Source organism: Saccoglossus kowalevskii, chromosome 20 (genome assembly GCF_978046115.1).
Source record: "Saccoglossus kowalevskii chromosome 20, keSacKowa6.1, whole genome shotgun sequence".
NCBI classification, from domain to species: domain Eukaryota; kingdom Metazoa; phylum Hemichordata; class Enteropneusta; family Harrimaniidae; genus Saccoglossus; species Saccoglossus kowalevskii.
Genome location: NC_140660.1, coordinates 11573140 through 11599278, shown reverse-complemented (window position 1 = coordinate 11599278; position 26139 = coordinate 11573140). Strand labels below are relative to the sequence as shown.

General features: G+C 36.9%; 1 protein-coding gene across 1 annotated transcript; it reads right to left on the bottom strand.

The window, feature by feature from the left end:
* Nucleotides 1-1650: 1650 nt before the first annotated feature.
* Nucleotides 1651-24327, bottom strand: LOC100375259 (glycine amidinotransferase, mitochondrial). Its single transcript, XM_002731135.4, has 7 exons — nt 24137-24327; nt 17721-17924; nt 11088-11283; nt 10434-10624; nt 9546-9683; nt 4014-4242; nt 1651-2501 (listed from the first exon to the last, which is right to left on the bottom strand). The coding sequence occupies exons 1-7, from the start codon at nt 24200-24202 to the stop codon at nt 2275-2277; spliced, it is 1251 nt and encodes a 416-aa protein (XP_002731181.1). The 5' UTR covers nt 24203-24327; the 3' UTR covers nt 1651-2274.
* Nucleotides 24328-26139: the final 1812 nt, after the last annotated feature.

Below are 26139 nucleotides of genomic sequence, written 5' to 3'. Positions count from 1 at the left end.
AATTTATTCGAGCCAACGTACAACGGCAAATAGTATTTTAAACTTGCATAAGGGACCCAATATCAAACCAGACTAGTAAACTCCCTTAAATTAATTGGACGAAGAGTTCTGGGAAAGGGTTCCACTGTACCTCACTGCTTCCGCAGACTTCCTGGAGATTGGATCATAACCAGGATGACTGGATCAGCTGAACTGGAATGCATTTCTCAAGCAAGTCAATGGAGCAAGACTCTGAAGTTAAGGGGCCCTGATGAAGTTAGTTGCAAACTGCTAATCTGTACGAGAGTCGCATTATTTTGTTAGCGCAGACTTGTTGCCAAACTGTGCTGGATTGGCACGAGTCGCGAGTGAACCATGAAGTGATTTGAAACAAATGTCGCACGATTTTGTTAGCGCAGACTTGTTGCCAAACTGTGCTGGATTGGCGCGAGTGAACCATTAAGTGATCCGAACAAAAGTCTCTTGGTTGACAGATGGCTGTATGCAAAAGAAATTTACTAGATTTTGTTAAACGTTTAAGCATTGTCTACACAAGTGCTGCACGACAAAATAAATCGTCATCCACAAGCCAAATTGGTCTTAAATCATATTGAGACAAAATAACTATTTGGTACCAGCACTCTGGGGCATTGTATCTTGCACTGGGATTACCTACCAGCCAATAAAAGCCAAGGTTTCGCCCGGGCCCAATCAAGAAAGCTGGTGACTTATTAGTAAATGGCCAATTAGCCTGTAGTCGTGGAATTAATACACACCTAGATATTTTTACTTTTATCAGTTGGTATCTAAAAGTTCACAATGGCTCAATATCGCAAAATGACGCTTATAATTTCATAGCGCGAACCGAAATGATCGATCAAGAGATGCTTCCTCTAACAAAATGATTTGATACCACAAATTCGTACAGTTACGTCAGATTAGCAGAGGTGTTCACAGAAATAATCATCAGGGGGTTATTAAAAACGAGCTTTATTGACGTAAATGACTAGAATATATTACATACAGGACATTTGACATTATTTTAAGAAGGCTGACAATTTTATCTGTATACTCAATCACAGCCAGGGTGGGAAAACATTACATAGTCACTGTGTGTTCAATCATTTAAAAAATAAAATTTAAGTACAATGTTTTGTATTTCTCTGTTCAAAGAATCGAGATGCTTTAAAAATACAGGTGTCTGCCATTATGCGTCAAGCAGTTAACCAATCAAAACACGCTTGGCGGAAGTATATTTGGTACATTGTGTCAGTGGTTTGTGAAGAATTGTTCAACATGATGAAAATTTGATAGAGTGTGCCACCTACCATGTGGTTGTAAATCTTTTCAGCCCTTACGAAATAGAATTATTTTATTTTGTATATTCAACAGCCTCTGAAGTAAAATTGCATATTCGAAATAAAAGCAATCCACATCGCTTCACAAGAACTGGTGCAAACCGGTTTGAACTGGTTCAAACTTGTATTAAAGCAAATGACCCATTTTAATAATTAAAATAGTCTTCCACAAAAAACAAACAAAACTTGCACAAAAAATAAAATAAAACCAGATTTAGAAATCTACACGTGATTGTTAGAACACACAGTGACAGTGCATTAAAACAAACCTTCACAGCTGAGTGATACAATGTATAGACTCCGAGACAAGCCCAAGTTTTAAAATTTCATAATCTTTATATGGTCAAGAAAATGTAAAAGTTGTATGGGGCTAACAAGATTAGAATTCTTGATTGTTGCGAAATCGTTTATTTGCTGAAAGAACATAATTTTAAAAACCCCAAACTGTCTCGCATTTGATTGCTTAGCAGTAATTTTTAAAATTTTTTCAACTTTCACAGCTGACATTTTTATTAAAATTTTTTCAGTTGCTATAACCCCCCCCCCCAGGACAATATTTGCTAAAGCATGATAGTCCCCAGAACACCTAAGAGATATTCACTGCCGCAAAATTGTTCAATTTTCACCGATTTATGAAATTGTCTCAGGAAATTAAAGTCGTTTACAGTATTGAAAAGATCAGAATAAAAATGAACATGGATTGAGAGGTCAGAGGTCAATTATGCCCCGAAAAAATTTGAAATGAAATGAATGTACAAGACTGGCTTCACCAATGGTCTGGCTCTGTAAACCCACTCCTTGGCTGGAATTATTTAAATTTGGATATACACAAACCGGCAAATCTATACTTGTATACATTACAAATAAAGTTGAAAATTCTCGTCAATATTCGCTAAAAATCGACTCTTCCGGGATGCGGATTTGTTGGGTTCGCAGCTCAAAAATACGACTCCAATTTACCACGGCGACGAATATCGGACGTCCAGCAGTGGAAACCACCTCCAAGGGAATTGGCATGACGGATAGAGATAGGAATCGGCTTAATTCCTAACTTCTCAAACATCTTCATGGTGGGAACTTCATTGGCATCACAGATGACGCGCTTTGAGTCCAACATTAAGACATTCATAGACAACCATTTGGAAGACATCCACAACGGATGGGCTGTAATAGAAAAAAGACATGGAAATGAACACCTAACACAGCCCCTAGTAACCCCTCTAACCATGGCCACCCTCCTTTCAAGCCTCTCGTCACCCCATCCCAACTTCTCGCAAACTCAAACACAGCCTCTCGCCGCCCCACTCCACGAACAGCCCTTGCCGCCCCACTGCACGAACAGCCTCTCGTCGCCCCACCGACAAACAGCCTCTCGTCGCCCCACCAACAAACAGCCTCTCGTCGGCCCACCCACAAACAGCCTCTCGTCGGCCCACCCACAAACAGCCTCTCGTCGGCCCACCCACAAACAGCCTCTCGTCGGCCCACCCACAAACAGCCTCTCGTCGGCCCACCCACAAACAGCCTCTCGTCGGCCCACCCACAAACAGCCTCTCGTCGGCCCACCCACAAACAGCCTCTCGTCGGCCCACCCACAAACAGCCTCTCGTCGGCCCACCCACAAACAGCCTCTCGTCGGCCCACCCACAAACAGCCTCTCGTCGGCCCACCCACAAACAGCCTCTCGTCGGCCCACCCACAAACAGCCTCTCGTCGGCCCACCCACAAACAGCCTCTCGTCGGCCCACCCACAAACAGCCTCTCGTCGGCCCACCCACAAACAGCCTCTCGTCGGCCCACCCACAAACAGCCTCTCGTCGGCCCACCCACAAACAGCCTCTCGTCGGCCCACCCACAAACAGCCTCTTGTCGGCCCACCCACAAACAGCCTCTTGTCGGCCCACCCACAAACAGCCTCTTGTCGGCCCACCCACAAACAGCCTCTTGTCGGCCCACCCACAAACAGCCTCTTGTCGGCCCACCCCAACCTCTTGTCGGCCCACCCCAACCTCTTGTCGGCCCACCCCAACCTCTTGCCACCCCACTGCACGAACAGAATCACCCCACCCCAAACACAGCCTCTTGTCACATGCTTGCCCTTCCTCATCAACTAAATGTGTGTTGCCCTTTCTAAACACAGACCCAGTTACCCAAATAAACACACGATGGTTATTGGTTAATACACTAATACATCCGAAATCAATCTAAACTCTTATTACCCTGGTAACCCCACTAGACTAGACTTGTATTCCTAAATTTACACAACCATATTCTCAGTCTCCTTTGAAGACAGCTACTGAATAAACAGTTTTGTTTTATTCAAAGACTTGTATTCAATTGCAGCCACTAAAAATCTACGACTGAAGCATAAACTAGTACACAATCACACACCAACATGAACATATTTGGCACAACACCACCCACACATGACAAAAAACAAATAGATTTTGGGGCATAAACTGTAAAAGGCTTTATTTTCATTTGGAATTCATTTTCCCTATTTTAATTCAATGCACACAAAATGTAGTGAATATTTTTTTTTTTATGTTTTACATTTATGTAGCCATAATTCCAGGGAAAAAAACAGCCAAAATGTCTTGAGTGAAAATTAATTCCAGCTAAAATAAAGTATTTTAGGAGACAACTCAAAATATTAAAATAAAGAATTTTACTCACTATCAGGGATGTCCGGGATAGGTGGATGAACAACAGTCCAGCCAGCCCTCTTAAACATTTCAATCTGGTGACAAGGTCGGTCCGGATTGGATAAGACCAGACCAGGTCCAATGATGTTGAACGTAGCATCAATATGCATGGGGTTTGGATCCTTGAATGATATTACATGAACATTGTACTGGTCACCAAGATGACGTCTCACCCACTCAATACCAAAGTAATTGGTAACCTGTAAAATAATTGAGAATAACGTGAACAACGATGACTAAGTACAGACTGATGCCCATTCAATACCAAGCGTAATTGGCAACCTGTAAGATAATTGAGAGCAACGTGAACAACGATGACTAAGGACAGACTGATGCCCATTCAATACCAAGCGTAATTGCTAACCTGTAAAATAATTGAGAGCAACGTGAACAACGATGACTAAGGACAGACTGATGCCCATTCAATACCAAGCGTAATTGCTAACCTGTAAAATAATTGAGAGCAACGAGAGCAACGTGAACAACGATGACTAAGGACAGACTGATGCCCATTCTATACCAAGGGTAATTGCTAACCTGTAAAATAATTGAGAGCAACGTGAACGACGATGACTAAGGACAGACTGATGCCCATTCTATACCAAGGGTAATTGCTAACATGCAAAGATAAACAGAAGACGTAATTGCGAACAAGAACGACAAAGATCAACGACAGAGTACATTGAACAAAGTTGCATGACAATCAAAATTAGAGTAATCAATAAGTGACCTGGTCACAACAAATTTGAAATGTAACTTGAAATTTAAACTATTTAGAGAATTGGTTTTCTTGGTGGAACGTTTTACAAATTTTCCTCAAAGATCGCCGATAAAACAAGACATAAAATTTAATTACTGAGAAGAGTTTGTTTTTCCCTGTCACAGTTATTCAGCAAAGTGCTATTACCAATACTTAAGTCAACTAAACGAAACCTAATCAGTGCTGAAAATACCAGCAAGCCAGACAATCCTGTCTGAAGTGGGCGTAATTCAATTTATGATTAAGCACCTGACGAGTTTCGACTGCATTCAAGCCTGTAATATAAAGGCTGCAAGGTAGTGGACATCTGACCTTGCTAATAAAAGGGATGAACAATTTATCACAATGTTTTGTCTCAAAAGTACAGCTTCAGTTAAAACATAACTTTTAGCTGGTTTAAAACTAGCTTTATAGCCAGCTTTCAAAGCCACATATCTACAGTACAGTCCAAGCATAACTTTACATTTAGATTTTAGCTGGTTTAAAACTAGCTTTATAGCCAGCTTTCAAAGCCAGCTTTCAAAGCCACATATCTACAGTACAGTACAAGCATAACTTTACATTTAGATTTTAGCTGGTTTAAAAGTAACTTAGCTTGCTTTCAAAACCACATATCTACAGTACAGTCCAAGCATAACTTTACATTTAGATTTTAGCTGGTTTAAAACTAGCTTTATAGCCAGCTTTCAAAGCCACATATCTACAGTACAGTCCAAGCATAACTTAACATTTAGATTTTAGCTGGTTTAAAAGTAACTTAGCTTGCTTTCAAAACCACATATCTACAGTACAGTCCAAGCATAACTTAACATTTAGATTTTAGCTGGTTTAAAACTAGCTTTATAGCCAGCTTTCAAAGCCACATATCTACAGTACAATCCAAGCATAACTTTACATTTAGATTTTAGCTGGTTTAAAACTAGCTTTATAGCCAGCTTTCAAAGCCACATATCTACAGTACAGTCCAAGCATAACTTAACATTTAGATTTTAGCTGGTTTAAAAGTCGCTCAGCTTGCTTTCAAAACCATGTATCTACAGTACAGTCCAAGCATAACTTAACATTTAGATTTTAGCTGGTTTAAAAGTCACTCAGCTTGCTTTCAAAACCATGTATCTACAGTACAGTCCAAGCATAACTTAACATTTAGATTTTAGCTGGTTTAAAAGTCGCTCAGCTTGCTTTCAAAACCGTCGCAACTAAATTGAGTACTCCGTCTACACATGTCTCGATTTAGGGACGACGTCGAAAGATCAATGTCAAATAAAAAACAGGCGTCAATTTGAAAATTCATTGTCTATTCTTGTTCGTGATTGGTCCTGGCAATGATCAGGGGGGGGGGGAGATCGTGACGTACCTCCGTCTTTAAGAATTAACTTGACTAGAAGAAAGGGTTAGCAATAGGTGATTTTCCCGAACAATTGCGAGATCTCGCGAGATGCATGACAGACGCGCGTCGAACGTCTGCCGCAAAAATCAAACGGTTTAATTTTGAGCTCGAATTTCTTTATTTCGTAGCTCACATCGACCGGCCGATCTTCGACAGAGGAATATTGCTTCCGAATACCCTCACTTAGTCGAAATTGCCTATCATCAAATGTGGACAGCACATTATTAAGCATGGAAATGTCCCCAAAATACTTTCGCATTTGTCGAATCCCACGCGATGTTTGACGCGACTACGACGCTATGACCTTTGTTTGTCCTGTTTTTACGTTCGATTTCACGCATAATGCGTGATTCTCGCAGTGTACGGAAAATGGTCTATTGATCAACCCAGTGAATTGTTGATTGTTTAAAAACAAGGCAAACTACTAGTACTCCTTTTGAGAAAAACATTTTAATGGAAACATTTACATCTTTTTAATTTCATGATGAAAAAGCAAGCACCTGAATTGATGTAAAATTGCCGTGTTACCTAATCCTAGATTTGAGTTGATTGTCAGTGACAGCTGCATACATACAGCAGAATAATTAAAAGTTGAGATCCATTCCTGAGATTCCTCATTCTCAGTCTCTAAGATAGTGAAATACAATACCACAAAATCATGCCACCGGTAAAATCTTTAAATAAATCTATATTTCATGATTACAGTTATTAGAAAGCACAGGTGCGACACTTCCTGCTTACATTTAAGTAAAAAATTTGGCTTTCACAGTTTTATGCGAGGTAGACCATTGAAAATAGAGTATGCCATTTGTATGTTGGTAAACTGTTACCAGCAACACAAAGCATACTTTATAACTTGCATTACGTTGCTGTGGGGAACGATAGAGCCAAGCCAATTATGAGCACAGTTGCCATGGATACAAAGTATGTTTGGTATAATCTAAATCAAAGCTAACCAATCTTAAGAAACTTCTGCTTTTTTTTTTAGGTGACCATATATGGTCATATACTTGTCATAATATTGTGACACTATTCTGGGGGATGAACAATTGGGTCAATTGCGAAGTTGTCATGGATACTAGATCTTTTAAATCAAGAGGGCACAGAATCCAGTCATAAATTCCATCGTCTCCAGAGGTTACCAAATATTATGCCGACATTTGTTTGAAATCTGTACTTTACGATCACCAATTAAATTTTATTAGTAGCGTTGATAGACAAAAAAAAATGTCATCAATAATAGAACTTAGCAACATTTATATGCAATGTTGTTTTAAGCAGGGTCCATAGCACCAAAAGCCAAATGATTTCTAAGACTTTTTTAGAGACCTTTTCCCAAACTTTCTGCCCCACCACCAAACATTTTGACCCTTAATTCGGGCATGCCCGAAGGCATGGAGATAGCAATCACTGCCGACACTTGTCGGAACTGGGGTAGAAAACGCTTTATAAAAAGAGACTATGCAGAGAAAACTGGCCTTTCTAAAATGATTTACCGGTAATAACTGAAGAAATTTAAAGACTTTTCAAAGAAGTTTTTATTTTTCCTGTAATTTAAAGACAACCTAAAGACTTTCCAGACCTCAAAAAATCCAAAGACTTTCCAAGGATTTTCCCGTTTAAATGTCACATTGTCCATTATCAAAATATTGTAGATTTTAGACTGACTAGAAAATTTGCTTTAGTAGTCTATGAACCGACTATGGTTTTAGTATGGATTCAGTAAACAACCAAAGTGATTTTTGGATTAAACGAGATTTGACCAGCATTGTGGTACTTACAATTTCCTATTAGTCACAAATCATGATTATGCTATTTTTTTTTTTAGTAAAAGATGCAAAAAAAAAAAAATTTTGTAGAAATTTCCCAGCTTAGTTTTAAATATAAATTTAATAGGTAAAAGTGCACAAGATCTTGTTATGAGACTACTATAAGAAAGGAATTTGAACCGCCTCTGGCATTGTTTAGAAGCGCATCTCTAATAGCAGCACATATAAAACAAAAATTGGCTGTATACTAAATCATATTAATTATTTTACAATAAATTTTTAATTTACATTAGCAAATGGGGTTCAACTGTAAAAGGGTTAATTATTTACTGGGTTTTAATTTTGCTTATTTCGCTGACTGGAAAATGCGCTAAATTAAAACCCAGTGAATATGTAAAATTTAGCATAGAACTCGTCATCTAAATGATAAAACCGTAAATCAGCGAAATTTAAACCCAGTGAAAATTAGTCATTTTACAGTATTCAAGAATTTATTTACAATTAGTTTGCGCGAGGTAAAACTGCCGCCACCGTCCCTGAAAGTCATTTTACGAGTTACCCAACAATTTACAGACAAAAGAATTTTTAGTACGCAATGATTCAAGATAGATGGTTTTGTTTCAACCAGATTAACCTTTCTTCGTAAATCACAGCCAGCAATGAAATACTGGTTATCCACACACGAATGTAGTTATTGGATACTCAACTATTCACGGTTTTCAATATACTGTAAAATGACTAATTTTCACTGGGTTTAAATTTCACTGATTTACCATTTCAGGCATATTCAGTGGGTTTTAAATTCACGGTTTCGTCATTTAGATCGTGTGTTCTATGCTAAATTTTACATATTCACTGTGTTTTAATTTAGCGCATTTTTCCAGTCAGCGAAATAAGCTAAATTAAAACCCAGTGAATAATTAACCCTTTTACAGTAGCTATTTTTGACAATACGTGAAAATCTGCTAAATTAAACACCCACACAAACATGTGAAATAACAATGAAGCTCATTGTTTTTCAAAATTTTTTCAACTTAAAAACTAAAACAGCGAGATACTCCAAAACATCAATACAGTGAAACTAAATGTCTGAAAATTAAAAATTTCACAGTAAATTTAGTCTACAAATAACAGAACTTTACTTGCTTTTCACAAGATGCTAGAAAATTCTTTTGTAAAGTGAATTCAATTTAGTTTAATGAAATAAACTTTCTTCTAATAGCCTATGAATCAATTCAAAACTGATTTAACAATTATGCAAATTAGCTGATTAACATTCGGATAATCAAGTAGTATTAGATATTTGACTACAAAAACAGTTTCTATGTACAAAGATTCAGCTTCTGAAATACGATTTCATCAAAACATGCTGAAATTAGATAAAAATAGTATGCAAATTACCTAATTATTATGCATAAATTTGTTCAAAGTATCTGTACAAAAATTCAGCAATTCTTGAGATAATGGCATAACAAATACAAAAGAGTTTGTCCAAGACAGACTGACGGACGGACGGAAGGACAGACAGTGACACGGGATTCCGTTTTGACTACAAATTCAGTCGTGTTAAAAAGATGCACGTACCTGACTTCTTTGGGCAAAGATGTCACGACCAGCTCGGATGAAATCAGCTGCATCAAAGCAAGGCTCAAATTCGGTAGTTACGAACTTGCCCTGGGCAGCTAGTTTATGACGATCTTGAACATTAGATATTGGGTAATCCTGAAAAAAAAAAAAAAAAAAAATTAGTGATTAATTGTAAAACCGAACAAGCCACACATGCAATTTTCTGTTGACGGATGATACAATGAGGCCAAACAAAGTCACAATGATTTATGAAATTTTTTAAACATGAATTCCAATGTTCTCGAAAACTTCATGTTTTACAGCAAGGAGGAATGAAGTTCTTATTCAGGTGACCCTTGACCCGAACCTGATATCTTGACATTATGCAAATTCATTTCGTCTTTAATATGATTGGTTCAATAATTCGTACGAGAAGTATCATAGCACAAATTAATGTTGCACTTGTAGATTACTGTGGAATACTTTATTTTCGCTGAAAAGGCTTTTTGGGCATTTTGCTTGGAATTTATTTTCACCGATTTTTGATGAGATTAATGTAAAAAATAGAAAAAAATGTATATTCGCTGGATTTTATTTTCACGGAATCATCCCTTCAGCGAAAATAAAGTATTCTACAGTATACCTAGAGCTTTATTAGAGGTCTCAAGATTCTCATTGCAAAAATATTTGTCACCTGTGACGTTTTACCACCCTCTACAAGAAACATTTTGTGAGTGACAAATTCTGGCAATTTGTACGGGATTTATTTTCATTGAATAATCCTTACAGAGAAAATGAATTCCAAGTAATAAAACAGTTATTTACAGTAATTTATACTATCACATTTCATAATGTATACTCCCAAGAGGGGAATAAAACTGAAATGAAAGCAATAAGTTCACTTACATGATCATAGAGGTCATCAGACATTTGAGGTTTCGGAGCAGTGGTCCAGCGAGCTCCTTGACGGAAATACTCCTTAATGATGGGACGATATGCCCGATACTCAAAGAATCGAGCTCTCCATGCCATGGGCGCCTCAATGATCTCATCCCCAATGACTAACAGGAAGTCACGAGGCATTGCAGCGTACATTCCTGGAAACGAATGAAATAAAACGTTAATGTAGAACAATGGTAGACTAAAAGTAGAGCTTAGGATGGGGTGGGGGTTTAAAAGTTCATTTAGTGTCGCGTTTCAAATTTTCAATGAGAAACTAAGCAAAACTCTGACTTGATGCATTATGCTTGAGAAACAAGCAACATAGAAAGTGGAAATGTGCATAGTATAAGGGTTTCTACTTTTCCAATTTCCCAAAAAAATAGGGGGTCTCCGATTACGTTTCCCACTATCAATTATAATGATTGACCGTCGTGTCACTTAGGAAGCAATGTAAACAAAGAATGAAATTCCAGTACAGAGGTTTCAATTTTTCAAATTTCAAAAAAAAATTTAGTTTTTTTGAGAGTCTACGTGTTGTGAATAAATTATGTTTACTAAACTTAATATTCACTGATTGACTGCCACTAAATACATATAAATACAGAATCCAGTTCTCACCGGTGGATTTGAAATCAGGAGTTGTATATTCCTTGGAGTGATCCAACAATGCCGGACGGCGAACCGTTACTCCTTCTTGCTCAAGCACATTACAAAATGTCTCAATTTCAGCGGCTGCTTTGGCCATATGGGCCGCAGGGAAGGGCTGCCCACCGTGGGATTGATAGAAATCCCAATGCTGCTCGTAGGTGTTGGCCTGAAAAAAAAATTATGTAAATTAGCTAATTAGTATGCAATTTTCAAATGGTGAAAAGTTGCACTAGCTCCAACCAAAGTCAAGTTAGGGAACAGAGCCAGGAATCGTTTCTACTTGCATACACTGCAGAGTATTAAGTGTGGCATATATTAAACTGCGGTGGTCGTTATGCCACGTATATGCAATATTTGTGTTGATAAACATTGATTTTCCCACAAATTATGTAAATTAGCTAATTAGTATGCAGTTTTCAAATGGTGAAAAGTTGCACTAGCTCCAACCAAAGTCAAGTTAGGGAACAGAGCCAGGAATCGTTTCTACTTGCATACACTGCAGAGTATTAAGTGTGGCATATATTAAACTGCGGTGGTCGTTATGCCACGTATATGCAATATTTGTGTTGATAAACATTGATTTTCCCACAATCCAATGCACTTATGAAGGAAATCACAAGTATGAGGTTTGACCTGGGCGCGACTTGCACTAATTATCGCCGGCGACTCCTTCGATATCTTCCAATCACTTAAAAATTGTCTAATTATAGCTTGCAACCTCTCAGCTAGGACTACTGTAAAATCTGTATTAGAAGCCGCGGCTTCTATTAAAATAGTACAATGCAACAGAGGGGATGCGGCTTCTATTAGAGCATCTACACATATGAGAAATGATGAATTTTTAGTTCTCAATTATTCAAATAGTATGGATGCGACTTCTATTAGGGATGCGGCTTCTAATACAGATTTTACGGTAGTCATCTTTGTTCATAAAAGACGTAAACCTCGAGCATGTTATATCTCTCACCACTGAAATGTAAAATTAAAGCTGCTGGGAATAAACATTTCTAGAACAAACAGTATATCAAGATACAATGCAATTATGTCCCACTTCAACAGAAACGTTTCAAATTAATTCAATACATGTATCAGTTACTCAAGAGACTGGTATCAAGACTGACTGACGAGAAGAACTGAATTAACTTGGAAATATTGGATATTGCTTCATTGACCCCAGGAGCTAAAATTTGTCTTCAATCAAAGAAACTTGGAATACGTTGATGTTTAAATAACAATATTAAGCCGGGCCATCACTTCATCTGATTAAAAAATGATGGTCTGTGTCGTGCGTCATGTTTGATATTCCATGCCACGTATTCAAATTGACGCTTGCATAAAGGACATTAGAATTTTGCAAACAAAGAAATAAAAATAGAATTCTCAAATCAGTCAATATCCTTTTATAAGTCTGCCTTCAGAACACTGGGACAAAAACAAAATCCTTAGAGTAAAGACTGAAAATTGACTCAAATTTTGTCTTGGCTCTAAAATTAGGATTCATTTCCAGAGATACTGTAGTACTGCAGAATACAAAAAAAATTTTTGACAAATTTGGGCGAGAGTCCCGGCTGTGAAAAGGTCAAGACAACATTCAGGTCATCAAACGAGCTGACCTTTCAAGCATAGTTTATGTATTGCACAGTTTATATAATTTGATGCTGAAAACGATGTGAATGTTTCAACTGATTCCCTTATCAAGATGCTAAGAATTGAAAACATTCCAATCAGTCTCGTCTAACCTAACTAAGGAGAAGAGGTCAGCTACACGATGGCGATACAACGTACATGAGGAGTTCCACGTAATACCAAAAATACCAGACAGTTCATGCATTTTCTATTTGTCAATAATATTCCTGACCATAGGGGTTAAAAAATCTTGCTTTTGATCAGGGTCTAGTTTCGCACAATTAGTGATTTTCCGTTCAACTGCGAGATCTCGCGAGATGCATGAAAGACTCGCGTCGAACGTCTGCCGCAAAAATCAAACGATTTGATTTTGAACTTGAATTTCTTTATTTCATAGCTCACATCGACCAGCCGATCTTTGACAGAGGAATATTGCTTCCGAATACCCTCAATTGAAATTGTCTATCATCAAATGTGTACAGCACATTATTAAGCATGGAAATATCCCCCGAAATACTTTCGCGTTTGTCGAATCCTACGCGATGTTTGACTCCACTACGACCTTTGTTTGTCCTGTTTTTACGGTCGATTTCACGCACAACGCGTGATTCTCGCAGTAAACGGAAAATGGTCTATTCCCTGAGTCAATGCGATGTTGCGTCTGATTGGCTACCTAACTCTAACAGTTGTCCAATCAGAGCAGGTTGTTTTTTTGATGTATCAAATTTTCTGCTGTTTATAACAGACTTGTATCAATAATAGGGATAAATTTGATGAGATAAAAACCTTTAGTTAATTGAATCGATATGCATCAACTGCAACATGATAGGTACGTTTGATAACCTTTATAAATCAATTTGGTCAAACGAAAGACATTCACCAGCACATATGCACCACATGAAATCGGTTTGTAAACCAAAATCATCCAACAACTTAAATTGTCCCCGAGCAATAGTCTTGATGTGCAGTCAGTGCAATGTACAATCGAAAGGCTGTAAAAATGACTAATTTTCACTAGGGTTGAATTTCACTGATTTACCATTTCAGGCATATTCAGTGGGTTTTAATTTAAGCACATTTTCCATTCAGCGAAATGAGCAAAATTAAAACCCAGTGAATAATTAATCTTTTCACAGTATCTCGACTAGAACTTTGTACACTGCATAAATAGACTGACTACGTCAGTTCTAACTCACTAATAAAAATTACATACGTGCGTACATAATTATCTCGATTAAATGTCCTTTTTAGGATACAATGACAAACTTCGAGTCTTTGATTTTAATTTTAATTTTTGTACATTAACGTATCAGGGTTTTTTCTAGAAAAAAAATTGCTAGAGGGTGCACTGCAATTCAGTAGAGCCACTAAGTGGGGGAGATAGGGTTCTCCCTACCAGATTGTGGAGTTTTTGATAATTCTAAGTTAAAATTGAGCATTCTTGGGGCCAAAATTACTGTCAGACAGGTCACAGTTGAAGACTGGCCCCCACATGTGATCCCTGGTCATTCAGAATTTTATGGTTGCCAGAGGATCTGTTCCCCAGGGTAAGGGAGCGCATGGCCATGGCATGAGGGCGCTGCGCCTCTGTTCCCTCGTTTAAGAAAATCCTTGTGCATAGTTTGTTAGGACAAAATTGACAAATTTGCACTGCCTATAAGCTGTAATGAAATCGGCAAAATATTTAAATAAATGAGGAAGTTTGTGTAAAGTGACAGAAGTAGACTATCGCTGTTAAAGGTAATTCTTCCAACTGATTAATCCTGTTGCCATTTGGTTCAGGAATTCAAAACTCTGCCACAGGCAACATTTTACACACCAATTTAAAAGAAAGATGGCATGTTTTTTTTTCAGAGACTTATTTATAGTTTAATATTCTATTTAACAATACATTTCATGTAAAAACACGATATGAAAATTCAATATATGTAATTAATAGACAAAGCAGACTGGCTTGGACTTGCGAATAACAAAAATTACCCCCCCCCCCACTAAATTAACAGTTATTTTTTTTTTGACACATTTGAAATCACTCGCCTCAGTGCTTTTAGAGAGGGCCCGTTTTGCACTCACTGGACATCTTCAAAAAGACAAGATTGGAACGAAACGTTTAAGCATGAAAAATGCATGAATGCAATTATCAAAATGATCTATACAAGATGTTAAAACAAAGTAGAATAAATCTTTTCCAGCTACTGTAAAAGAGTTATTATTCACTGGGTTTTAATTTTGCTTATTTCACTGACTGGAAAATGCGCTAAATTAAAACCCAGTGAATATGTAAAATTTAGCATAGAACATATTATCTAAATGATAAAACCGTGAATTTATAAACCACGGAATATGCCTGAAATGGTAAATCAGCGAAATTTAAACCCAGTGAAAAATAGTCATTTGACAGTAATATGAAATTGATATATTTTTCTCATGTATTTGTGTAGCACTGTTGAAATGCTAATACAAAACTGACAGACGCCGATTACCAGGCAATGGGACAAGGCATCTTTACTGCTAGATAACTCCATTGGGGGTATTCATTAGTTGAAGTACAAACACAAACAAGGACCCAAATAGCAACTAATAAATCATTTTTAATTATCTCGCATGTTTTTAATTTTTGTAATTACCAAGGGTAGGAATGTTGTCAGTATGCTTGGATTGGCATTTTGATTACTCCTACCGTACATCAAAACTAAAAAACTCCGGGAGATCTGACATTCAGAGTTCAATTTATATTTTACACCACTGAGCTTGAATGCATGTGGAATGATGCATTGTGGGAGAAAATATCAACTCGCTAATCCAGTGATGTATTTTGTTTTCAACAAAGAAATATCCCAAAAAATATTGGAAAAGACGTCTTAACCCATTATGCCACAGCCAAAAAGCAAAAAATTGGGCAGTATATTATTCAAAGCAAGAATCTTGTCCAAATACACCTAAATTAGTTTTTTTTTTTAATGAGATGCCTTTTTTTTTTCATTTTTCTGGTTTAGATTTTTTTTCTTCATCAAAAAATCCTGTCAAAACAAAGCTGCTCTCTGATTGGTCTATTAGATGTCGGGTAGCCAATCAGGTACAATCATGTAAAGTAGCTTTGCATTGACATTTCTATGTATATTTTAATATTGATATGCATACACAATAAAAGAACACTGAAAACGTGAAAGCTACTGTAAAATGACTAATTTTCACTGGGTTTAAATTCACCGATTTACCATTTCAGGCATATTCAGTAGGTTTTAAATTCACGGTTTTATCATCTAGATAATGTGTTCTATGCTAAATTTTACATATTCAGTGGGTTTTAATTTAGCGCATTTGCCAGTCAGCGAAATAAGCAAAATTAAAACCAAGGGAATAATTAACCCCTTTACAGTAAACGAGTCGCGTTCAAGGAATAAAACTTATTCTTTTCAATATAATAAGTTTGGCAGACTGCCAAGATCATATAAAGCTACTACAAAGGTTATATCCTGAACTTGCCAAAGTTTCTTTCTTTCATTTTCAACTGATCTTTATTTTAGCCTTTATTCTAGTCAGACATGTACAGTACATAGTACAGCTACCTTCCTATTGTGGGACAGTGTGGCAACAAACAAAATTGTTGCCAGGAATTGTGACCTCCCCCATATTCTGCTTCACAGACCCTCAATATTGGAGAAAATCCCCATAACTTCCAGTACAGAAACAAGTCTCAATTATACTGTAGAATACTTTATTTTCGCTTGGGATTTATTTTCGCTGAAGGGATAATTCCGTGAAAATAAAATCCAGCGAATATACTTCTTTTCCTATATTTCACATTAAACTCATCAAAAAATCAGTGAAAATAAATTCCATACAAAACGTCCAAAAAGGCTTTTCAGCGAAAATTAATTCCAGCGAAAATAAAGTATTCCACAGTATACAGAATACATTGCCTTTTCAGGTCATTTCCTCATCGGGAATCTCTACACGCTAATCAAATTGTTTCCTAGAATTTGTAAACTGTCAATTTATTCAAAAGTCACCATTAATTACGCATGGCGAAAACAAGCATATTATTTGCTTTACTGTAAAATATATTTTTGCTTTAAAATTCATTTTTCGCTGAAGGGATGATTCAGTGGAAATAAAATCAAGCAAATATACCTTTTTTCCCATGTTTTACATTCAAATTGCCAAAAAAAAAAAAAAGTGAAAATAAATTCCTCACAAAGCACCTAAAATATCTTTTCAGGTAAAATCATAGACCTTGGAAATGTTTTCTAAGGTCTATGATAATATAGAGTAATTTACAGTATTCGATGCGAGTCTCCAATGGCAGCCCATGTAAGCTAATAGTTGTATGGGAAAGTTCCTTTTGCCTCCTAGCTTACCTTAACACTTCCCAATTTAATTGTACATGTTCCTCCTAAGGACGTCTATGGATATCTAGAAAAGGGGCATGTACAACTGAATTGGAAGGCTGGGGTGCGGGCGAGAGTTGCAAAAAAGAACTCCTGTTGTATGTATTGTATACAGGGCAATTCACATTTTGCCGCGTCCATGTGCTACAAATGCAGTAATTACGGTCACTCATCCACCGTTTAGAAAGCTTGCACATTTAGATTAGTAGCATACTGTCTTAATCAGCCAATCACTGCCAAACACTTGTCCGCAGAGGTGAAATAATACACACATTCTGACAAAGCTCAATAAAATGATGGGAAGGTAACCAGGCTACTTCATAAAAGATTAAAGTTTATAAATACTATTCTGGGCTTTAAAAGGTCGACTGTCATTGCACCACACCCTGTTCGATATAGTACAGCGACATACACGCATGTAAAATTAATCGTTCGTATGAAATTAGAAGACCACCACCCTTTAATGTCTGGCTATTGTATGCTGGATCCAACAACGTAATTACAATTACGTAAACGCATAAATTACTAATACCATATTAGGCATTGTGATAAGCACGACTTTAATTGATTTCACCAGAAAACTTACCTTGACCTCGACAGTGAATGGCGGCACGTGAGCACCTTCCACTCTCCCTACGATGATCTCCTCTAATGGATCCCATTCGTTACAAGACCATACAGGCGACTGCTTCGGAGCCTCCTCTGCCTGCACATCCTGGGTAGCAACCTGGCCCTGAGTAATCTTGCTAGTACTTACACAAGCAACACTGTTTCTTAAAGGACGCAACAACTGAAAAATGAAATAGAAGAAAATTAGGCCAATCAAATTTGGAGTTTCTGATAACAAATTTTATAGCAGGGGTTTTTATAGAAACAAGCAGCCTATCGGCTGAGATAGCTTCGCTGTTAGCAATGCACATTTCAATTAAAGAACTGAAGATATTAGAAAATGAACAATATGTATAGTATCAAAGCAATCGGACTTGCAGTTTTTAACAAGAAGTCGAAAATATCACTTTTTACCAAAAATGACAAAGATTAGAGAATTGAAGATATCAACATGAAATGAACAAACCTAAGAGAGGTCTACCCAAGGTACATATACACTAAGTATCAAAGCATTCAGGCTTGTAGTTTTCAAGAAGAAAAAGTAAAACATGAATTTTGACAAATTCAAACATGCACTCTACACACACTGCAAAGGAGTGGTACTTTGAGCACCAGTCCATTACAAATTTTAGTAACAGAATATTTCCCAAAATTTTATCAAGAGCTTCAGCCAATTGAAAAACTATGTCAATTTGGTCAAAAATTATGACAAAAAACAAAACAAAAAAAAATACATAAACTTTTCTGTCCAAATTCATGCCGCCCAATCAGTTAACAACGCTTTGCAAACAATTTTAAATTGAATTATTTTGGTTCGTTATTTCAATATGGTCGCTTACACGACTAACTCCTTCCACTACATAGTTAGAATCGACATCAGAAAAATAAAGCGGGAGATCACTATCAGATGTTTATTCAGAGAAACAAGGACTTGAATAAATTGCATTGTATTTGCTTACAACAAAGGCAATACAAGAATACTGTAGAATACTTTATTTTCGCTTGGAATTTATTTTCGCTGAATGGATGATTCCGTGAAAATAAAATCCAGCGAATATACTTTTCCCTATATTTCACATTAAATTTATCAAAAATCAGTGAAAATGAGTTCCATACAAAACTCCCAAAAAGCCTTGTCAGCGAAAATTAATTCCAGCGAAAATAAAGTATTCCACAGTATTTTGATTGTACCACAGTTCATTCATAGACAGGAGTAATACACAGTATAGCATGGATTACTTTTATTTCACATACAATGGACATGAACAGACTTTTAGGCGTGTGAACAAAATGTCACAGCTTTTCTGTAACAAGAGTTGAAATAGCTACATGCAATTTTAGCAAACTTGACGGTGAAAGAATAACAGAATCTTAATTTCGCTGAAGTGCCAAAAATCTTTGCGAGTCTACTTTATTTTAAATTAGCGCCATCTTGAATTAGCAAAATTGCAGATTAACTAAAATAACATGCTAGATAGGATAAATGAATTTTAAAACATTACCAATATTAAACCAGTGCCGACTACATTTAATTTAGTTAACCTTTCCACCACTAGTTCTTATTTTTCATCACAAAATAATCTCGTTTATAGCCTACACTTTCCTTTAAACGATTGCAACAAAAATAGCCATTTTTTAAAGGTAAAACCGAAAATTGACTCAAATTTTCTTCGTTGGATCCAAAATGAGAGTTCCTTTCCAGAATAAAACAAGCAGCCTATTGACTGAGATAGCTCCGCTGTTAGCAATGCACATTTCAATTAAAGAATTGAAGACATCATTAGAAAATGAACAATATGAATAGTATCAATGCAATGGGACTTGCTGTTTTCAACAAGAATTCAAAAATATCATTTTTGACCATAAATGATTGTGGTATTTAACAAGAAGAAAATATCACTTTTTACCAAAAATGACAAAAATATTCATCAAAATTAGAGAATCGAAGATATCACGAAATGAACAAATCTGACAGAGGTCCACATGTAGTACCTATATATGTAGTATCAAAGCAATTGGACTTGCAGTTTTTAACAAGTCGAAAATATCACTTTTTACCAAAAATGACAAAAATATTCACCAAAATTAGAGAATTGAAGATATCAACATGAAATGAACAAACCTAAGAGAGGTCTACCAAAGGTACATATACACCAAGTATCAAAGCATTCAGGCTTGTAGTTTTCAAGAAGAAGTCGAAAAAGTAAAACATTGACGGACGACGACGGACAATCACAAAGTCGACAGCGGAGCTAAAAAAAAACTAATTTGAGCGAGAAAGTGTTGTGGTGAAAAGGTTAAGTGGGGAAACAAATCAACGATCCCCCTCCCCCCAGAGGGCAGGAGAAAAATACAAATCGAAGGCAGTTTATTAATAATTAATGCCAGGTTGCAGGACGTCAGAATGCAATGACAATTATTGAGTGCAGTGCAGCAGCTTGTGAAAGTAACAATTTCCCAGGGAGTTCCTAACCTAGCAGATTTTCTGACATGAAGCATTAGCTTATTAAAAAGATTAAAATAGAGTAATCCATACTTTATAAATATTAACATATCACATGTCGCAGGAGAGCTTAAATACAGAGAATGTTACAAGTTGTACACGTTGCCAGAGTTAAATTTTATATCGACAAGCAGTTTGATGTGGTGCTCTCTAATTCCCCCCTCCCCCAACACCAAAATAATTTTATCAAAAAAACCTCCACCCTAACCTAGAGTTTTATCTGGTGTTTTTGGTAAGGCCCGTTGTCGCAATGTAATTCAACATCAGACTGGTGGCTCGGGTAGGAGTGCCCCCTTCTTCCCTCAATTAATACTGTAAAGTACTTTTATTTTAAGCTGTAATTTTCACCGAAAAGACTTTGTACGAAATCCATTTTCAACCATTTTAACGAGTTGTATGTAAAACTTAGTGGTTTATTACATAAGTGTTTGACGAGAGTATTCTACAAGGAACCTGCCCCCCTCCCAATTAAGATTTTTTCCCCAGTTAATCTTGACAAACTCGAGTAATTGTAAATACAGCATACAATCAGTAATAATATTCCTAGTTCCAAATTGCTGAAAATTCACAGGTATTACATAATTAGGAATGTGCAAGTAGGCACGTCTACCCAGGTGTTGCGTCTGTAGGCTGATTTATAGACATTACGATACTAGATCAACCATTAAATGTTTTTCAACAGAAATCTATTTGGCACCCCCCTTCACTGCTACTGGTAAAATGGCACCTTGCAAAATCAAAATACAGCATTCTTGAAAACTCTAAACCGTAAAATTAAACCCTACTCAAAAAATAACGCTTTCACAGTTTAATAAATAGAGTGAATGTTACAAAAATGCTGAAAAACGTGCGCTAACACAACATGGTCCGATTAATCACAGTAAAAATATTTATCGCAGTATTTTTACTCTTTTCGCAGCACTAAGTGGGTACCCGGAGGAAAATTCAATGCATGTATAAACGAAGACAATGCAAGTATCAAGTGTTGCTAATATGAACCTAATACTTCATTGTACATTTACAAGCACAAATTCATTATATTTTCGCAATGACCCTAGCTGTTTTTCATGACAAAACAACAAACCTGAACCAAAGCACTGGTTCAACAATTTGCTTGATAAATTAAATCTGGCATTTATCCAACATTTTGAGTGCATGTCCACCTGATGACATTTTGTACCTTGCATACATACACACATCCAGTATTATCTCTCTTCAATAAATGCCGCGTTTTCAGTGAAGTGCATATATAATAGTTTGTTGGTTTCAATACACTAAATGAAATCTACCCTGATATAACAATAATCATGCCAAGTTTAATAGGACTTTTGACAATAGCATTGTACACGCCTGTGCACAAAGAAAACTACTTTTGATTACTTTTCAAGGCACTGCATTTTGAATTACCGCATTAATAACGCCGTAAAAAAAACGCACTACAACAGAAGACGACTCGGGTTGTAGAGGGTGGTGGTCTGCGTCTCTTATGCGACAAGACACCACAGCTGACTTGATAGGGATTCTTTGATGCATGGATGGATGTGGCCCTAGTCGTGTTGCAAGATTTTAAACTGAGAAGACAATCACGCACTACATCCCACAGTCAGGCTTGGTCTAGCATGGCATTAACCGCACTCACGAGTTGTGGCAATGACACAACTTTGTCAAGATTTTGATAGTCGTGTTGCATCTTGAAGGATGGTACAAGGCTTGTGTACAGGTGCGTTTCAAAATTAGTATTCCATCGATTCAGTAAACACTAATTTTTGTTATCAAACGTCACACAAATCAGACAGGATTTGCCGATACTGGAGAGCAAATGCACCTTGTTTCGGGCAATTGATATCGGAGACAACCTGCAATTGTGTTTTTACTACAAAAAGTCATGCCTGTTCACACTGGTGTAACAAGGTATCTGTTTTTAAGTCAGTGTAAATGCAAGCTTTAACCTAATATTTAGACTGGAACTGATGGCCCCCTATCCACACCACACCTCAGGTGACTTAACTGTCTTATCTCTTCACATCGGCATAATATATTTTAAATGTTTCTCTTATACCATCACAAGCTACGCTAATGTTGGCACACAGTGGCATGAAACCACAGATTTTAACATAAACTGAGGTCAGACAGCTGTCACCAACACAGCTCTATTTTAAAATAAAACGACCAACTCACTCAAAATAAAAGACACTGTTAGGACACTACTGTAAAATCTGCATTAGAAGCCGTGGCTTCTATAAAAATGCTACAATGCAACAAAGGGAATGCAGCTTCTATTGGAGCATCTACACAAATGAGAAATGATGATTTTTTTTGGTTCAACACTAATAATACCATATCTACTTCATCGGTACCGCATACAGTTGCTAATAAGACAGGCGTCTCTATGGTCAAAATAAGCTACATTTAAATAATAAAGCCAACAATAAATGTACACATAAACCAAAAATTACTTCTAAAAGTGAAGATGAAAATTCAGTAGTAGTTCTACAACAGATGTAACTCGCTTGATGCCGGTTGAGGGACTACTGAGGGACTACGTGAACATTAAACAGAATCTAGATAAAGAAATGTTATCTTGTTAAACTCAGCTATAAATCAAACCACATTTCACCAGAACAGCAAATTTACAACATTCAGGTTATAAATAAAGAATTTATTGATTTGAGAAACTGACACTTGACACAGAATATTACTGCATTCGCACCCCCCAGGCATTTAACAGGAGGGTCCCTTGTTCTGTAATCTCTTGTAAGACAATGGACCTAAACTGTCAGAATGAAAACAATAGCATAGATAAGCATTGTCTATTGTTCAGCAAAGTTCATTATATTTACTTATAAAGAATATTGGTACATTTGCTGGATGCGCCAACATGTTGAAATAAAATGAAAAGCATTACAATGGAGACTATTATTGGTGTAACTGACAGTTAATTAAAAAGTAAACTATTAGACATGTTGAGACAGTGAACTTAGTGAGAGGACGCTCGTACTGGCATGCAATAATTTTTTAAAGCATTGATTACAATATTACAACACAACATTAACGTGCCATAGGGCATCAGATAACCGGCCTAGTAAAACGCAAACAGTTACAATATTCTTATGCGTACGGTTGACTGGTCCGAGCACACGTACGCGAATTTTTCATTATCCAACAAAATTTAACATTCTACAGTTTTGATTTTCAAAACCCGACCAGAAAGTCCTCTCAATTTATAATAAATATAATCAAGGAAGAATCGGATCGGTTTATTAGGGCAATAGGCCATAGCGACAGGTTTAAAAATAAATGTATTCCTTGTTCAGAATCGATATGGAGGGGCTGTAACACTTCAGTGAACTCGTCCACGTTTTTCAAACAACATGGACGTGGCCTATGGAGGCAATAGGGCGTATTTTTTTTCAAAGATAAACGTAACCGCTACTGAACTACACAAGGACGAACGAGTCGGGTAAATGAAATGTGCAGTCGTTACGTAAGAAACAGTTGTTGATAACATGATACGTTTGTTATTATGATCGCGTGTGTTTTGAGGCAGGAAAAGGGGGTGGTAAAATGTTAATATGCAAGACAATCTCGCGGCAAAAGAAATTAGCGACGGTGGACAAAATTCGGCTATCAATGGAAAGCATTAAGCACGACTGTGAATCGTAGGAAGGAAATGTGGAAGAAATGGTCAATTTGAAGCACTGGGAAGAAGGTGTTAGACGGTCAAATATCCAGCATAGTTGGGCATAATTTCTGTATGTCGCATGTGCAGCGTTCTTAATTATATACAGTGAGCAGCTATAAGCAATGTGCCCCGTACGCAAGGAATTACAGCAAAATTTGTAACTGTGATTTTCACCCTAAAAAACACGTATTTCTTTTTAAAAACTTACTGTGCCCAAAAGATGTGCCGCTTCTCTTCCTCTACAACCACCACGGAATGCACGGATAGCCAGCATTATCGTGAAAATCCACGATGTTTTGTGACAGACGAAAACAAGAAGAACATTCGTTGATGTACAACGAAGAATTGAGCGTTTCAGCGTGCTGCGCAGAAGTTACTTCCCCTCATGAATAAATTTACTGATCAGGCGATAATATGCCATAGCTGATTGGACAGATGAAAGCTAACATCAACGCTGATTGGTCAACGGTCATTTTTTGGCCAATTGATGAAGAGCTCTTCCGTTCTTTGCGCTGCTCCCCGCTACAGCGCTGTATAGAACGCAAAATAAACCACGTGGTAATGTAGCCAAGTTATAATGACAACAGAGCACGTAAAACAGCCTAATATAAAAACAAACAGATGAAAATAATAATTTGTTCAGACTGCGATTTATCATAATATTTTTCTCCTGGGCGCTAGTTTGAATGTTTGAACTCAATTCCTCTCTTTGGTATTAATCAAAATTTCTTGCAGTTGAATACAGGTTACAACTGCCATCCTATGTATAGAGAAGTATACACCATGAAAACACCCATAGATCACCGAAAAAAATAGACTAAAATCAAAGAAATGCCCCTTTTTATAGGTTCCAAAAAATGGTACGTGCGAATCCAAGGGTAATTACCTATGCGAGCGACCGCTACATGACCCTGGCCCCGATAGTAGATAAATTAAACACGAGGTGGACCTCACGTGGTAGGTTGGGAATTTTGTTAGGGATACATAATGTTTAACAAAGAACACTTTTCACCTTTGAGTCCGGGTTATATTTGAGCTTTGACCAAATAATAATGACATACTGTCAGAAATATTTATTTCATATCATGCATGAGCACATTCCATGTGCTGTGAGATAAGCGGGGGGGGGGGGGTGTTTTCGATTTTGCGTTCTATATTCTCCAGTTTAATACTCAGGGCACGCTCAGTTTACTGAAGGCCAATTCACCACGTAACTGCGGGGTCCATTCGTAGGGGCAACGAAGGCTTCGATGCCCAAAGGGAGAGTTTGGCTTGGCGGCCTTCGAAAAATAGAATTTGTGTACGCTAAGGCAATTTTTTAAAACATCGCCTTAAAAATTGGTTCCTTGTCAACTGCGAAGCGAAGACCCTTGGAAAAGGATGTATTTATTTTCATAATAAGTAGGGCGGTATTTGAATAGCCGATGTGGCAGCGACAAAGGGACAATAGTTCGCTTGAAAAAAATAAGTGACACCGCCCAAAGTCATGCCCTTGGGTATCGATAGACCATTTGTACTTTAATTTTATTTAATGTGTTTAATGTTATTTTTTTATTTTTACTTCTTCTTGTTTTTCTATACTTTATTGTACACTTTTGTCAAGATCCTAATAAGGATACGATTACAATAAAGATTATTATTATTATTATTACTAAATGCATTTAATCAAGCACAAGTTCACACGTGCGCTGTATACCGTCAATAGAGGGCGCTGAGCGCAGAAAACGACTTTCGTAGGACGATACACCGGCAAATATTTCGGTTCTCTCTCTCTCGAAAAAGAAAGAGAAAGAAAGGAAGCGAAACTAAAAATGCAAATAAATTTCGCCTTATTTTTATAGAATAGAATAGAATAGAATAGAATAGAATAGAATAGAATAGAATAGAATAGAATAGAATAGAATAGAATAGAATAGAATAGAATATTTGAAACAAAATGAAATATATGTCATATAACATCTAAGGGACGACGTCAAAAGATCGATGTCGGATAAAAAACTTAATTCCTTTAGTTTTTTTCCAACCCCCCTACCCTCACTGAAACTTAATTGATAAATATCGGTCATGGCGTCAGACTACATTCACCATTAAATACAAATTGATAATCGGACAGTAGTATTGCGTAGCAGTTGGTTGTCGGGTGAGTGTAAAAAGATTTTACAAATGCACCTCATTTGACGCACAGATTGACATTCAAACCAAACCATTTTT